Source organism: Somniosus microcephalus, chromosome 9 (assembly GCF_052327205.1).
Source record: "Somniosus microcephalus isolate GS21.2 chromosome 9, FLI_Smic_1.0, whole genome shotgun sequence".
In the NCBI taxonomy this organism is placed as follows: domain Eukaryota; kingdom Metazoa; phylum Chordata; class Chondrichthyes; order Squaliformes; family Somniosidae; genus Somniosus; species Somniosus microcephalus.
In genome coordinates, this window is record NC_140995.1 from 165,427,609 (window position 1) to 165,445,109 (window position 17,501).

Consider the following 17,501-nt stretch of genomic DNA (forward strand, 5'->3'; position numbering starts at 1 on the left):
TAAATAGATCAAGGAATATTTTTTAATGCAAACTTTTTTTTTAATGTTTTAAAATGCTGCCCGATTGCGCTGTTTCATGGCAGGTTTTACGTTTGTTGATATGCAAATTAGTTTGCGCAGAAACGTGAGGGAAAAAAACCACATCTCAAAATAGCACACTTTTGAGCACAATTTGCTCCCGGATCGCCGATTACACCCAAAGCAGAAACTCTTGGCCCATATTTAATGACATAGAATTATAAACTGTCGGCCTTGAGGCTGCCACCTGCAGATTACAAAATAATAGGGCTCAGGTGTGGTACCAAATCGAAAGTAGGAACATAGGAACATGAATTGGCCATTCAGCCCCTCGAGCCTGTTCAGCCATTCAATGAGATCATGGCTGATCTGCGATTTAACTCCATATACATGCCTTTGGCCCATATCCCTTAATACCTTTGGTTAACAAAAAGCAACAATCTCCGATTTAAAATTAACAATTGATCTAGCATTAATTGCCATTGCGGAAGAGTGTTCCAAACTTCTACCACCCTTTGTGTGTAGAAGTGTTTCCTAATTTTACTCCTGAAAGGTCTAATTTTTAGACTATGCCCCCTAGTCCTAGAATCCCCAACCAGTGGAAATAGTTTCTCTCTATCTACCCTATCTGTTCCTCTTAATATCTTGAAAATTTCGATCAGATCACTCCTTAACCTTCTAAATTCTAGGGAATACAACCCTAATTTGTGTAATCTCTCCTCGTAACTTAACCCCTGAAGTCCAGGTATTATTCTGGTAAACCTACGCTGCACTCCCTCAAACGCCATTATATCCTTCCTAAGGTGTGGTGCCCAGAACTGCTCACAGTACTCTAGGTGTGGTCTAACCAGGGCTTTGTAAAGCTGCAGCACAACTTCTACCCCCTTGTACTGTAGTCCTCTCGATATAAAGGCCAGCATTCCATTAGCCTTTTTGATTATTTTCTGTACCTGTTCATGAAATTTTAATAATCTATGTACCTGAACCCCCAAGTCTTGTTGGACCTCCACTGTTTTTAGCTTTTCACCATTCAGAAAGTATCCTGTTCTATCCTTTTTAGGTCCAAAGTGGATGACCTCACATTTGCTTACATTGAAATCCATTTGCCACAGTTTTGCCCATTCACTTAATCTATCAATATCCCTTTGTAATTTTATGCTTCCATCTACACTGCCTACAATTCCACCTATCTTCATGTCATTGGCAAATTTGGATATATGACTTTTGATGCCATCATCTAAGTCATTAATAAATACTGTGAATAGTTATGGCCCCAACACAGATCCCTGTGGGACACCACTAGTCACATCCTGTCAATTTGAGTACCTACCCATTATCCCTACTCTCTGTCTCCTGCCGCTCAGCCAGTTGCCTAACCAGGTCAATAATTTGCCCTCAATTGCATGGGCTTCTACCTTAGTTAACAGTCTCTTATGTGGGACTTTATCAAATGCCTTCTGGAAGTCCATATAAATAACATCCATAAACAGTCCCCTATCCACTACTTTAGTCACCTCTTCGAAAAATTCAGTCAGGTTTGTCAGGCATGACCTACCTTTCACAAATCTATGCTGGCTCTCTCTGATCAATTTCCCGACAACAGATGTTAGGCTAACTGATCTATAATTCCCTGGTTTCCCTCACTCACCATTCTTAAATAGCAGAATGACATATGCAATTTTACAATCTAATGGAATGGTTCCTGAATCGAGAGAACTTTGGAAGATTATAGTTAAGGCATCTGCAATGTGTTCACCTACTTCCTTTAATTCCCTGGGATGGAAAGCATCTTGGCCTGGGGATTTATCACTCTTTCGAGCCATTATTTTCTTCATTACTGTTGTTTTACTTACGCTAATTTTATTGAGTCCCTGTCCCCGATTCAATATTGGCTTCCTTGGGATTTCTGGCATGCTATCTTCTTCTCCTACTGTAAATACTGATGCAAAGTAATTATTCAACATGTCCACCATTTCCTTATTATCATTTACAGTATCACTGCTTTCAGTTTTTAAGGGGCCAACATTGTTCCTGACTACCCTCTTTTTCCTAATGTAATTGTAAAAATTCTTCGTATTGATTTTGATATCCCTTGCAAGTTTCTTTTCATTCTCCCTTTTTGTATCTCTTACTATCTGTTTTGTGACCCTTTGCTGTTTTTGTATCTTTCCCATTTGCCAGGATCTGTGCTATTTTTCACATTTTTGTATGCTCTTTCTTTTAATTTTATTTAGTCCCTTACCGCTTTAGTCATCCATGGCTTTTTTTTTGGCTAGTAGAGCTCTTACCCTCAGGGGTATAAACTGATTAAGTATCACAAAGAAAGAACTTGCATTTATATAGTGCCTTTCACAATCTCAGGACATCCCAAAGAGCTTCACAGCCAATGAAGTGTAGTCACCATTGTAATGTAAAGAAATGTTACCAAGCCAGGCTGGTCTGATATAATCTTTGGGCAACCAGTATCCCCAGGCTAGGAAAATAGTTAGCCAGTCTTCCCGCTCCTAATCTCCTAGCCAATGTGTACTGCTAGAAAGTGTATGGCCGGGATTTTCCTGTTTCCCACCTGCAAAGTGCAGCAGGACCCAGTAGATGGCGGGAAACCTTTTGGGTTTCCCGGCACACTGTGGAGTTTTAACTTCACAGCATGCGCATGATGTAATGGGTGGGTTCCCCACCTGGAAGGCAACCTGATTGACAGGCTGGCATCCAGTCAGGCGGGGAATGCAGGCTGGACACCGCACCAACAGGGAAGAGCTGGGACCAGGTGAGGTGGGGGGGGGGGGTTCCAAGCCCAGAGGGTGTTCAAGCCCAGGGGGGGGCGGGGAGGGCAAGCCCAGGGGGGGAGGTCCAATCCCCCGTGGGGGGTCCAATCCCCAACCTGGGGGGGTGTCCGATCCCCAGGAGGGGTCCAATCACTGACCAGGGGTGGGGGGGTCCAATCCCTCTGGGTGGGGGGGGGTCCGATCCCCGACCCCGGGGTTGATTCGCAATCCACGGGGGGTTCAATCCCTGTCCCCAGGCTGAGTCGCGATCCCCAGTCCCCAGGGGGAATCCGATCCCTGTTCCCGGGGGAGTTGCGATCTCCGGGAGGGGGATCCAATCCCTGTCCCCGGGGTGGGGGGGAGTCACGATCCCCGGGGGGGTCCGATCCCGGTCCCCGGGGTGGCGGGGGGGAGTCACGATCCCCGGGGGATCCAATCCCTGTCCCCGGGGGAGTCACTATCCCCAGGGGCAGGGGGTGGGGGGCTGGTCCAATCCCTGTCACCAGCAAAATAAAGACTACCACATCAGCTGTGGCTCAGTGGGTAGCACTCTCGCTTCTGAGTCAGAAGGTTGTGGGTTCAAGTCCCACACCAGAGACTTGAGCCCATAAAGCTAGGCTGACACTCCATTGCAGTACTGAGGGAGTGCTGTACTGTCAGAGGTGCTGTCTTTCAGATGAGACGTTAAACCGAGGCCCCTTCTGCTCTCTCCGGTGGACATAAAAGATTCTAATGTACTATTTCAAAGAAGAGCAGGGCAGTTATCCGCATTGTTCTGGCCAATATATATCCCTTAATCCACATAACAAAAACAGATTATCTGGTCATTAGCACATTGCTGTTTGTGGGAGTTTGTTGTGTGTAAGTAGGCTGCCGTGTTTCCCATATTACAACAGTGACTACATTCAAAAGTACTTAATTGGCTGTAAAGTGCTTTGAGACGTCCGGTGGTCATGAAAGGTGCTATATAAATGCAAGTCTTTCTTTAAAAGTAAACATAACTAAAATTGGGCATCCAGTATCAGAGACCAATTTGAAGAGCAAGCCTTAATTCTGTGAGAAAAAAGGCCAACATGGAAAGAATCAGCAGACATGTGGTAATTATGATAAGTACATTGGGCCTGAATTTACAGTCGGAGGCTTCCCGCGGGCGGATGCCTCTGAACTACAATAAAAGTACGAACCTACCTGATGGTCCTGGATCCATGGAGACTCGCGCTCCTGGGCCTCTATGCGTACGCATGTGCAGAGGCCCACGCATCCCAGGGGCGCATGTGGTTTGCAAGCGACCCTGGGATCACGTGGGCGGCCCAACCAATCAGAAAGAGGATGCTCATTATGCTTATGGAGATTCCATTGACAGATCGTAAGTTCCGGGTTTTCACACATGCGCATTGCATGCGGAAACCTCGAACTTGCAGGGTACTTACGGCCGCGTACGCGGTCATTGGCCCCGGAAAATCCGGGCCTATATTTTAAATATATTCATAATCTATCCACAACCATTACTTTATCCCTAACCTCTTCATGTCAACTCCATCTCCTTAGCCTCTTCATGTCTCAGCTGCCTTACTCTCTCTTCTATGCCAAAGTGAATTTAGACCACCTGGGTCAATTCTCTCACCACTAGTAGGGTAATTTTGCTTTAAATAAAATAAAAAGTTCTTAATAAACTGTTCACCATAAATAAATGAAGTTATTGGCCCGTAATTTGTGGTCAGCGATGAAGCGAAAGCGCTCGCCACTGGCCTCGAAGAATGCTGTCCACAGAGATCTCACGATCGCTGTGGTGGGAAGTTTGCCTTTCTCAACGTGCAATTGATTGTAGTGTTCTGTAATGGGAATTTCCAGCGAAGAGCTGCAGTGACATCAACATGCTGTCTAAGCAGCCAATCACATTGAAGAATTCTCACAGACACCAAACCAGGAAATGAAAAGCAGCTTTTATTCTCACTTTTTAAAAATGTTACAGAGAGTGAAATAAAGATTGGGACTTTCACATAGGGATAAGGTAGAAGCTGAAATACCAGTAACAAACTTTAAAAAAAATTAAAGTTATAAAAAAATGTAATTTTTATCATAATGGAGAAATATGACACTTCACAAATATAAAATTAGTTTTTCAGTGCCAGAACAGTTGTTCAGCAATCAATATGCCATTAAAACCCCAGTTACACCTCTTTCAACAAGGCTTAACTTTTTATGGGGTGTTTAACAGCGATATTAGAGCAGAAAAAGGGAAGTTTTCATCAGTTCAACTGATTTCACTGATTGCCAGCTATGGGGAGTTCCACAGCACAGTCTGTGGTAGAGCAGGGAATGACTGACTGCAACTTCAGGATTTCCACGATTTCCTGAGATAGGGAGGAGTGAGGCCATGGCGGAATATAAACACAAAGATAGGAATGTAGGTCAATGAGGATAAGCTGATGGGCGAGCAGTAGTTGTTACAAATAATGTCTAGTGGCAACATCAGTATTGGCTTGACCTTTATATGCTGTAAGCCCTCGGATCCTTTCTATGGTGTCTAATTGGGATGCCTATTGTTCATTAGCTCAAATACCATTTCTATCTATTACTCTTATTGCAGGAAGAAGAACCTAAACCATATAAACAATGAATGGATCTCAGACGCCATGCTGGGCCTGGAAAAACAGATCTGATTGGATAAACGATTCCTGCACTACTGCACATCATTATCAAATGGTTGATGTAATAGAAACTATCCTCATTCCTTCTTTTATTGGCATTATCTGTTCAGCAGGATTGGTTGGAAATATTCTCATCCTATTTACCATCATCAGGTATAGAAAAACAAAAATGACAGTAACTGAAAGATTAATTGAGCTTCTGGTATGGAAATTTGTAAAAGAAATATACTGAATTGATGAACATTAGTGTTTAGATTTTATTTTAAGCATGACAGTGTTTGGTCTTTACAGATGAGCTTATAGAGATATGCCACGATAACACAGAATTCTATTGTTGCTGTTTGTTGCAGTTTATTTTACTGACATTTACATTGTTCTGCTGTCGAGTACAAAGGTAAGAACATGATTTATGTTCAGGCTTTCCAAGTGAGATGGCTTTAAACATATTGAACAAGTCTGTGTTGACACATTCATTCATCAAAAACTAAAATAAGAGTCAAGGGTGCTGAACAGCCTAGTTATTAAATGAGCAAGTGTCCCTCTGAGCTTTAGCCAGCAATGCTGTAATGTTACAATACCTGTTGGCAAGGAATGTCAGTTTTGTAGCCTACATTGATATGCACATGCAAGTTGAGCAATTACACTGATATGTCTTATGTCAGAAAAGCTGAATATAGGTTAATTCCCTGTGCAAAATTGATTAAATTGGCATATTTAATTATGTTACCCTTTTTAGTATAATGAACAAACATCTATGTCAAACTTTGCTAATATATTCTGCCTGTCAGTGTTACGAAAAGAGCCTCCAAATTTCATAAAGAAGTGAAATGTCCAGCAATGGCTTCTCTCCCTGCCCCTACACCGTTACTTGTGGAGTACTTGAAGAATATATCCTCGGCCCCCACCTATTCCTCATCTGTATGCTGCCCCTCAGTGACATCATCCACAGTCATGACATCAGGATCCACGTGTATGCTTTTTAGTACAATGAACAAATGTCTATATCAAACTTTGCTAATATATTCTGCCTACTCATATAGAGAAAAGAGCCCCCAAATATCATGAAGAAGTAAATTCTTTGAATTATAAGAAAAATATTCTTAAGCAACCTGATAATCTGACCTGCATCTGCATTCGATGTTTAAATAACTTTACTAGCAGTGCTACTAATATGACAGCAGCAGCAACAACAGTGTGCATTTATATAGAGCCTCGAGCATTGAAAAATGCCCCAAGGTGCTTCACAGAGACATAAGGAAAAATTGATGTCAAACTAAAAGAGATATTAAAAAGGGAGACCAATGTTTGGTCAAAGAGGTGGGTTTTAAATTGGCTTTTCAAGGAGAAGACATTATAAGAAGATTTTTTTTTTAAATTCGTATTTGGGATATGGGCATCGCTGGCAAAGCCAGCATTTATTGCCCATCCCTAATTGCCCTTAAGAAGGTGGTGGTGAGCCGCCTTCTTGAACCGCTGCAGTCCGTGTGGTGAAGGTACTCCCACAGTGCTGTTAGGGAGGGAGATTCAGGATTTTGACCCAGCGACGATGATGGATCAGCGATATACTTCTAAGTCAGGGTGGTGTGTGACTTGGAGGGGAACTTGGAGGTGGTGGTGTTCCCATGCGGCTGCTGCCCTTGTCCTTCTAGGTGGAAAAGGTCACGGGTTTAGGAGGTGCTGCCGAAGAAGCCTTGGCGATTTGCTGCAGTGCATCTTGTAGATGGTACACACTGCAGCCACGGTGCACTGTTGTTGCCTCCCAAATCTGTGCTCACCTTTCCCACAACTCCATGCTTGAAACTCTCTGATCAGGTTTCTGCCTCTGCCACAGCACTGAAATGGCCCTCAAAGTCACATGTGACATCCTTGTGACCGTGGTGCATGATCCTTCCTCATCCTTCTCGACCTCTCGCACTCTTTGACCTGGTCTACCACACCACCCTCCTCCAATGCCTCTCCTCTATCATCCAACACAGTAGGACTGCCCTTGCTTGGTTCCACTCTTAACCATCCAATCATAGCCAGAGAATGTCCAGCAATGGCTTTTCTCCCTGCCCCTGCACTGTTACCCCAAGAGGCAATATAGAGGCAGTGGAGAGGTCGAGAGAGATGGTGGAGCATTAGAGCTTGGTGTCGATAGCGTATGTATGCAACCTGATGTGATACATCCTTGGCCCCCTTCTATTCCTCATCTATATGCTGCCCCTCGGTGACATCATCCACAGACATGACATCAGGTTGCACATGTACGCTATCAACAACAAGCTCTAATGCTCCACTATCTCTCTCGACCTCTCCTCTGCCTCTATATTGTCAGCTTGTTTCTCCGACATCTAGTCCTGGGAGGGCTGCAATTTCTTTCAGTTAAACATTGGAAAGGCCAAAGCCATTGGCCCAGAAATTCGGGTCGGAGGCTTCCCGCGGGTGCAAGCCTCCGACCTGCACTTACTTAGCGCGCCGGCCGTTGTGCTGTGGGCCCGCGTGGGATTCCAATCCTGGGCCTGCTCCAGCTGCCGGCGCGCAGTGCTTTCATATCCCAGGGGTACAGTTAGTTCGAAGCGTCCCCTGGGATCATGTGGGCCATGGAGAGCCAATGGTAGCAGGGAATCTGTATTCATAGATTTGACAGGAAGACCTGCCAAATCTATGAATACAATTCAGCCCCAAAACATAACTAAAACTTCAAATAATTTTTTTTTTAAATCACATTTTTAAAGTAACTATAAATTACATGAAATAACTATTTTAAACAATAATTTAAATTTTTGAAAAATTAATTACAAACGGGGCTAAAAATAAACTTACCTTTCTTTAATTAAAGTATTTAAAAATAATAAACCTGTGGAAAAAATGTTTTTATTTTACTTAATTCACCACTTACCTTGTTAAAAGCAGGCCTTGCGACTGCTTTTTAAAAGCGTAGCTCCTGGAGACTTACCCTCCCGGAAAAACCTGAAAAAAACCCGGAAGTTCCAGGCGTACGCATTGCCTCTCTGGCGCACGCGTTCGACCTGTGAACCCCTCCCTTTAAGGGAACGGAAGTTCTGGTTTCCCGCGCATGCACAGTGCATGCATGAAACCGTCACTTTCGTTGGGCCTACGCGTGAGTACCCAGCGCGTACTCACCCGTGGGGACCCGAAGTTCTGGCCCAATATTTTTGGCCCCCACCACAAACTCTGTTTCCTTCCCACCAATTCCAACCCCACCCAGCCACTATCTCCGGCTAAACCAGACTGTTCATAATTTCAGGGTTCTATTTGACCCCAAGCTGAGCTTCAACTCCATATCCTCTCCAGCACCAAGACAGACTACTTCCACCTCTGTAAAATCACCCGACTCCACCGCTGCCTCAGCCCATTCGCTGCTGAAACCCTCATACATGCTATTGTCACCTCCAACTATTTAACTATTTAATTTAAATAATCTAAAATTGAGAGTTTAAATGTCTGATAACATGAGGAAATCATGAAAGTGAATTAAATCCTATCTAACTAGAAGTTGGGAAATATTAAAACCAAAACTACAGAAGGCTTTTGGGCATAAAGAAGGCGACATAAACAGGCCCTTTTTTCAAACTCGAAAAAGTGAAAGTTTATTTCAAAGTTTGTATCTGCTCAGACACGAAACATGCCTCATTGTTATGGGCTTCCTGTGCCTGTTTTCACCAGAGGTAATTCTCAGGGTAATGTTAATGCACAGTAGGTGGGCAATTAGCCCAACTTATCATCAGCATGTTGATTTGTACATAAGAACACAAGACGTAGGAGCAGGAATAGGTCATTTGGCCCCTCGAGCCTGCTCCGCCATTCAATAAGATCATGGCTGATCTGCTCTTGGTCTCAACTCCACTTCCCTGCCCGCTCCCCATAACTCTTGACTCCCTTACCTTTCAAAAATCTGTCTATCTCCACCTTAAATATATTCAATGACTCAGCCTCCACAGCTCTCTGGGGAAGAGAATTCCAAAGACTCACGACCCTCTGAGAGAAGAAATTCCTCCTCATTTCCAATTTAAATGGGTGCCCCCTTATTCTGAAATTATGCCCCCTAGTTCTAGATTCCCCCACGAGGGGAAACATCCTCTCTGCATCTACCCTGTCAAGACCCTTCAGAATCTTATATGTTTCAATAAGATCCACTCTCATTCTTCTAAACTCCAATGAATATAGGCCCAACCTGCTCAACCTTTCTTCAGAAGACAACCCCTTCATCTCTGGAATCAATCTCATGAACCTTCTCTGAACTGCCTCCAATGCAAGTATATCCTTCCTTAAATAAGGAGACCAAAACTGTATGCATTACTCCAGGTGTGGTCTCACCAATGCCCTGTACAGTTGTAACAGGACTTCCCTACTTTTATACTCCATTCCCTTTGCAATAAAGGCCAACATTCCATTTGCCTTCCTAATTACTTGCTGTACCTGCATGCTAACTTTTTGTGAATCATGTACAAGGACCCCCAGATCCCTCTGTACCTCAGTATTTTGTAATCTCTCCCCATTTAAATAATAATTTGCTTTTTTATTTTTCCTACCTTGCATTTTCCCACATTATACTCCATCTGACAGATTTTTGCCCATTCAATTAGCCTATCTATATCCCTTTGGAGATTCTTTGCGTCCTCCACACAATTTGCTTTCCCACCTATCTTTGTATCATCAGCAAATTTGGCTACATTACACTCAGTCCCTTCATCCAAGTCATTAATATAGATTGTAAAAAGTTGAGGCCCCAGCACTGATCCCTATGACACTCCACTAGTTATAGCTTGCCAACCTGAAATGACCCATTTATCCCGACTCTCTGTTTTCTGTTAGTTAGCTAATCTTCTATCCATGCTAATATATTACCCCCAACCCCGTGAGCTCTTATCTTGTGCAGTAACCTTTTATGTGGCATCTTATCGAATGCCTTCTGGAAATCCAAATACACAACATCTACTGGTTCCCCTTTATCCACCCTGCTCGTTACATCCTCAAAGAACTCCAGCAAATTTGTCAAATATGATTTCCCTTTCATAAAACCATGCTGACTCTGCTTGACTATATTATGATTTTCTAAATGTCCTGCTACCACTTCCTTAATGATGGACTCCAGCATTTTCCCAATGACAGATGTTAGGCTAACTGGTCTATAGTTGCCTGCTTTCTGTCTCCCCCTTTTCTTAAATAGGGGCGTTACATTTGCAATTTTCCAGTCTGCTGGGACCTCTCCAGAATCCAGGGAATTTTGGTAGATTACAACCAATGCATCCACTATCTCTGCAGCCACCTCTTTTAAGACCCTAGGTTCATCGGGTCCAGGGGACTTTTCCACCTTTAGTCTCATTAGTTTGCCTAATACTTTCTCTCTAGTGATAGTGTTGTTTAAAGTCCCCCCCCCCCCACCACCACCCCAATAGCCCCTTGATTATCCATTATTGGGATGCTTTTAGTGTCTTCTACCGTGAAGACCGATACAAAATATTTGTTCAAAGTCTCCGCCATTTCCCTGTTTCCCATTATTAATTCCCCAGACTCATCCTCTAGGGGACCAACATTTACTTTAGCTACTCTCTTCCTTTTTTTATACCTGTCAAAGCTCTTACTATCTGTTTTTATATTTCTTGCTAGCTTACTCTCATAAACTATCTTCTCTCTATCATTTTTTTAGTTGTCCTTTGCTGCTTTTTAAAATTTCCCAATCCTCTGGCCTTCCACTATTCTTCACAACATTGAATGCTTTTGTTTTCAATTTGATACCATTCTTTACTTCCTTAGTTAGCCACAGATGGTTCATCCTTCTCTTAGAGTCTTTCTTTCTCACTGGAAAAAACTTTGCTGAGAGTTATGAAATATCTCCTTAAATGTTTGCCACTGCTTTTCTACAGTCTTACCCTGTAATATATTTTCCCAGTCCACTTTAACCAAGTCTGCCTTCATACCTTTGTAGTTACCTTTATTTAAGTTCAGGACACTAGTTTGAGACCTAGCTTTCTCACCCTCAAACTGAATTTGAAATTCTACCATACTATGATCACTCTTCCCAAGAGGATCCTTCATTTTGAGATCATTATTTAATCCAGCCTCGTTACACATTACCAGATCTAAAATAGTCTGCTCCCTGGTTGGTTCCACAACGTATTGTTCCAAGAAACCATCCCGCATACACTCTAAAAACTCTTCCTCAAGTCTACCTTTGCCAATTTGCTTTGTTCAATCAATATGAAGATTAAAATCTCCCATGATTATAGCCGTACCTTTCTTACAAGCCTTTATTATTTCTTGATTTATACTCTGTCCTACAGTGTGGCTACTGTTTGGGGGCCTGTAGACCACTCCCACCAGTGACTTCTTACCCTTATTACTTCTTATCTCCACCCAAACTGATTCTACATCTTGATCTTCTAAGCCAGATAATTTCTCACTACTGCACTGATCCCATCCCTTATTAACAGAGCTACACCGCCTCCTTTTCCTTTCTGCCTATCCTTACAAAATGGCAAATACCCTTGAATATTCAGTTCCCAGCCTTGGTCACCTTGCAACCACGTCTCTGTAATGGCTATCAGATCATACCCATTTATTTCTATTTGTGTTGTCAACTCATCTATCTTGTTACGAATGCTGCATGCATTCAGATATAGAGCTTTTAATTTTGTCTTTTTACTATTTTTCCCTACTCTGACCCCTCTTTCTGATCCACTCTTACATATGTATATACACTCTGTCCCTTCCTGTCACACTCTGGTTATCATTATCCCTATCGCTACCCTGCACTTTTGCCTTCTCATTTTTCTTTGACTTCTTTAATTTCTGCTCAGAAGATCCCTGCCCCCCACTATTTAGTTTAAAGCCCTATCTACAGCCTTAGTTATTCGATTCACCAGGACACTGGACCCAGCCTGGTTCGAATGAAGCCCGTTCCGACGGAACAGCTCCCTCTTACCCCAGTACTGGTGCCAGTGCCATAAGAATTGAAACCCATTTCTCCCACACCAATCTTTGAGCCACTCATTCATTTCTCTGATCTTATTTACCTTATGCCAATTTGCTCGTGGCTCAAGTAGTAATCCAGAGATTATTACCTTTGTGGTTCTGCTTTTTAATTTAGCCCTTAGCTGCTCATATTCCCTCAGCAGAACCTCTTTATTTGTCCTACCTATGTCATTGGTACCTACATGGACCACAACAACTGGATCTTTCCCCTCCCACTCTAAGTTCCTCTCCAGCCCAGAGGAGATGTCCTTTACCTTGGCACAGGGCAGGCAACACAGCCTTCGGGACTCACGCTCATGGCTGCAGAGAACAGTGTCTATAACAGTCCTAACTATACTGTCCCCTACCACTACCACATTTCTTTTTGCTCCACCCACTTGAATGGCTCCCTGTACCACGGTGCTGTGGTCAGTTTGCTCATCCTCACTGCAGTCCCTGCTCTCGCCCACATAGAGAGTAAGAACCTCGTAACTGTTGGACAAGAGCAAGGGCTGAGGCTCCTCCATCACTACCTCCTGGGTCCCCATACCTGCCTCGCTCATAGTCACACCCACCTGTCCCTGAACACGGACCAAATTTGAATTAATTAGTCTAAGGGGTGTGACTGCCTCCTGGAACACAGCGTCCAGGTAACTCTCCCCCTCCCTGATGTGTCGCAGTGTTTGAAGCTCAGACTCCAGCTCATCAACATGGAGCTGAAGTTCTTCAAGCAACCATCATTTACTGCAAATGTGGTCGCCGTGGACCTCAATGGTGTCCACCAGCTCCCACATGTTGCAGCAGTAACACATCGCCTGCCCTGCCATCTCTAATGTATTTAATTAATTAAGTGTTTAAGTTTTGAACATTTAGTTTTTAATCCCGGCTCTTAATTTAAACCAATGCCCAAGAAAAAGAGAGAAATACTGACCAACCAATCGCTTTCCTGCTTTCTTGTGACGTCACACTTTGAATATTTCTACTTCTTACCCTCTCAGGTCGGTTGGCACTGCTCTGGGCTCGCTCTCTTGTAGACCAACTGGTCGGCTCAGTCGCACCCTTTTATCTCCGGCCCGATCTCCTGCTCTCACGCTCTCTTGCATGAGGAGGTGAAACGTGCAGTGAAGCCTATGTGCAGTTGGAACTTCACAGATCGCAAGTTGGGAATTTAGCACATGCGCAAAATCCCGAACTTGCAGTCAATTTCAAAGACGGTATGACAGCATACTGTGAGACTACGCCATCATACCGACCATGAATTCAGGGCCATTGAACATACAGCAGGAAATCCTGTTAGTGGTGGTGGATGGCAGGAAGCTGGAGAAATGGCATCCTGCCTGATTTTCCTCCCCTATTAGTGCGCTCCGCCGGTTGGTCACCCAAAAGTCAAAATAGACCCCCTGGTGTGGAGTCATACCTGCCAGGAGCACGTGTCAGCAACTCAGGTACGCACAGTGCCCAGTTTTCTGACCATTACCTTAAATGGTTGGAAATTCATGCACGGTGTACATCCAAATTTCCAATGTGCACTTTTGGTCGGTGAGTCTCCCCACCAGGAGTGTTAAGTCAGAAAATGACCCCATAAATTACTACCCGTTAGTGTATACTTAGCAAATGCACTGGCTCTAATGCAGACTTAATTTACCCCTTGTATCAGGAATGAAGCGATACCTGAATAAATATCCCTTAGTAAATTAACAGGGTGATTAGTTATCAATGAGCAATACATATTGTTGACAGCAGTAAAAATATTATCTGTGATATTACAGACCCATTATTTGAACAAGACCACCACTAAGCAAAATTAAGTACCTCTGGTAAGATGAACAGTGTACCAGGCAATAATACAATGCTGATAAAATTAAATTTGATTTGTTTCAGGTCAGTGAGGAAGACCATCCCAGATATTTATATTTGTAACCTGGCAGTGGCAGATTTGGTTCATATTGTTGGAATGCCATTCCTGATTCATCAGTGGGCACGAGGAGGAGAGTGGGTGTTTGGCAGTACTCTCTGCACAATTATCACATCACTAGACAGTTGTAACCAGTTTGCCTGTTGTGCAATTATGACAGCTATGAGCCTGGACAGGTAAGCAAGAGCACAATGTTGTTACTTCAACAAATCTTTAAAATAATCTAAAAGAAGATCTTCATAGTGTAATTACCCACCCAAATAATGTGGGCATTAAAAGACAGTCACATGCAATTGAATGCTGGAAACTCAGTTAGGTCTCACTCCTGGAGATTTGTCAGAGTCAGATGTGCATCACTCGAATGAAAAACCCACATCACAAAATTCCCCCACCATCTATAACCCTCACGGAAAATCAACTCCAATAATCCAGTTATCAAGATTATGTCCTAAGGATGTACTTTTTTCATGTCTCAGTAAGATACATAACACAGGGTGTAAGCAAAATTGGGTCAATAAGGAGTTCTTGATTCAAAATACGATGATTTGTCAATACAGCACCAGGGAGAAAATAAAAAGGAAGAAACTAGCATTCATTTTTAGCCTGTAGTATTTTATCAAAATCCTCTGTTATCTGATGAAGTCCCTGTCTGGAGATTGGGGGGTGAAAATTCAACTTCGGCGAGGGTGCAAAACAGGCGGCAGCGGATAGGCCGCCCATTGTACACCCCGCCCGATTTAACCTTCCATTGATGCCGCTACCTCCCATTTTGCACCCCAGCAGAAGTTGAATTTCACTCTTTTAAATTATTAAGGTTTTCTACATTTTCTCCCTATCTCTACTCTATAATTCTCCTTGGATAACTTCAGTGCACGAGGCAGACAGTGAGGTGCTTTAGGGTCTCTGCTAATACACAAAATATTGAATCCAGGAGGTACGAGTGATTGACTTGGGGGGTTGGATTCATCTCTGTATTACTGCCACTTTGGGCTGCAAAACAGAGTGAAAAGCCTACCACCTCAAATCATCTGCGAAAAACTGCATCAGAATAATTCTACGAAAAAATTGACGGTCCCTTTAAGGCCACCAGCAGCCCACCACCACACTTAAATAGGGTCAAAAGGATGTGGCTAACTATCCAACCCATTTCCCCAAACCTCCAGCCCAAACCCACTCCAAATAATTATCGCCACTATCTGAGTGGCAGTACAAGATGCAGGAAGGTAACCTCTGAGGCAGATACCACAGCATGTACTTCTACTGAAAGTTGCTGTTACTTTGCCTACGTATTGATCAGTTTAGTACTTCGTAGGCTAGTTTTACTTTGCTTCACCCACATACAACCATAGACTCATAGAATCTTACAGCACAGAAGGAGACCAGTCAGCCCATCGCGCCTGTGCTAGCTTTTTGAAAGAGCTATCTAATTCATCGCACTCCCCTGTTCTTTCCCCATAGCCCTGCAACTTTTTCCTTTTCAAGCACATATCCAACTCTGTTTTGAAAGTTACTATTGAATCTGCTTCTAGCGCTCTTTTCATTTCAGATCATAACAACTCACTGCATAAAAAACTTCTCCTCATCTCCCCTCGGATTCTTTTGCCAATTATCTTAAATCTGTGCCCTCTGGTTATCGACCCTCCTGCCATTGGAAACAGTTTCTCTGTATTTACTCTATCAAAACCCTTCAGAATTTTGAACACCTCTATTAAATCACCCCTTAACCTGCACTGCTCTAAAGAGAACAAAAGCATCTTTTCTCGTCTCTCCACATAACTGAAGTACCTCATCCCTGGTACCATTCCAGTAAATTTCCTCTGAACTTTCTACAAGGCCTTCACATCCTTCCTAGAGTGTGTTACCCAGGATTGGACACAATACTTCACCTGAGGCCTAACCAGTGATTTATAAAGGTTGAGCATAACTTCTTTGCTTTTGTACTCTATGAGCTCGATTTTGCCAGGCCCGAGGAGGCGGAATTGGAGGCGTGTGAGGTGTTAAAATCACAAAAACTGTCGGGCGGGCCCGATCCCGCCTCCATCCTGCCTCCGAGCAATTATCCCACATGCGAGTTTTCTGACCCCGTCTCCATCCCGCCTCCAAAAGGTGGGATAGGGCCTTAACGCCCTTAACAACCAGTTAAGTGCCTCTATAATCCCATTTTGAATGGCCTTTCTGATTTTAACAGTTTTCCCACGTGCTGCATGCTTCCTCTGAAACACGCCAGTGAAACCTGGCGGCAGCACAAGTGGATTGCTTACTAACAGCTGCAGCTCCACCATTAAAACAGAGTTTTCAGCAATCTTCATTTGCATGTGACAGAACTTTGTTGTCTCAGGTCTGGGGGAAATTTTAACAGGCCTACTCATTGTTGTGGAAGTTTGGAGCCTGACACCCATCTCCAGTGTGACCTCCTGGGAAACCCCTCTCCCCACCTTGAATGAGCGCTTCCTCAACTGAGGTATATACCAGAAGAATGGGAACCATTTATTTCCTTTCCTCCTGGGCATCAGATTCGGATGAAGTACAGCCATGGCAGCAGCAGAACCCTGAGCAACAGCAGCACCAACTGCAGGAGCAACAGCAGGAGCTCCAAGCTGCTGCTCACCCACCTGAAGCTGCACAGGCCAGAAGGCGCCAGCGCATGGAAGCCCATCGGCGCAGGAGATACCCCCCAAACAGGGTCTACAGACAGAGGATCAGCTACCTCAAGATGACTGAGCAGCAGTGCCAAAGGAGGCTCAGACTTTCGTGAGAGGTAGTGGGTGACATCTGCGCAATGCTGCAGCAAGACCTGGAGCCCAGAGGATCCGGTGGACACCCCTTACCAGTGGCCGTCAAAGTCACCACCGCACTCAACTTTTTTGCTTCAGGCTCATTCCAGGGATCAGCAGCAGACATCAGCGGCGTCTCCCAGGTGGCCGCACACACTTGCATCACACAGGTAACTGATGCCCTCTTTGCCATCGCGCACAATCACATCCATTTCTCCAAGGATCAAGCAAGTGTAACCACACGTGTGGTTGGGTTCGAGAATCTGGCAGGCTTTCCAAGGGTGCAGGGCATCGTTGACTGCACACATGTGGCCCTTAAGGCACCCCATCGCAATCCACGTATTTTTGTCAACCGCAAGGGCTTCCACTCCCTCAACGTACAGCTGGTGTGTGACCACAAGAAGGAAATTTTGCATGTTTG

The 17,501-nt window shown here is 43.9% G+C and overlaps 1 protein-coding gene across 1 annotated transcript in view; it reads left to right on the forward strand.

Annotated features, from left to right (window-relative positions):
- mchr2a (melanin concentrating hormone receptor 2a) overlaps window positions 1-17,501 on the forward strand; it is an 80,198-nt gene that overhangs the window by 18,699 nt on the left and 43,998 nt on the right. The window contains exons 2-3 of the mRNA XM_085997455.1: window positions 5,374-5,587; window positions 14,273-14,482. Of these exons, the coding sequence (XP_085853581.1) occupies window positions 5,400-5,587; window positions 14,273-14,482 (398 nt within the window). The 5' untranslated portion in view covers window positions 5,374-5,399. The remainder of the gene's footprint in view (window positions 1-5,373; window positions 5,588-14,272; window positions 14,483-17,501) is intronic.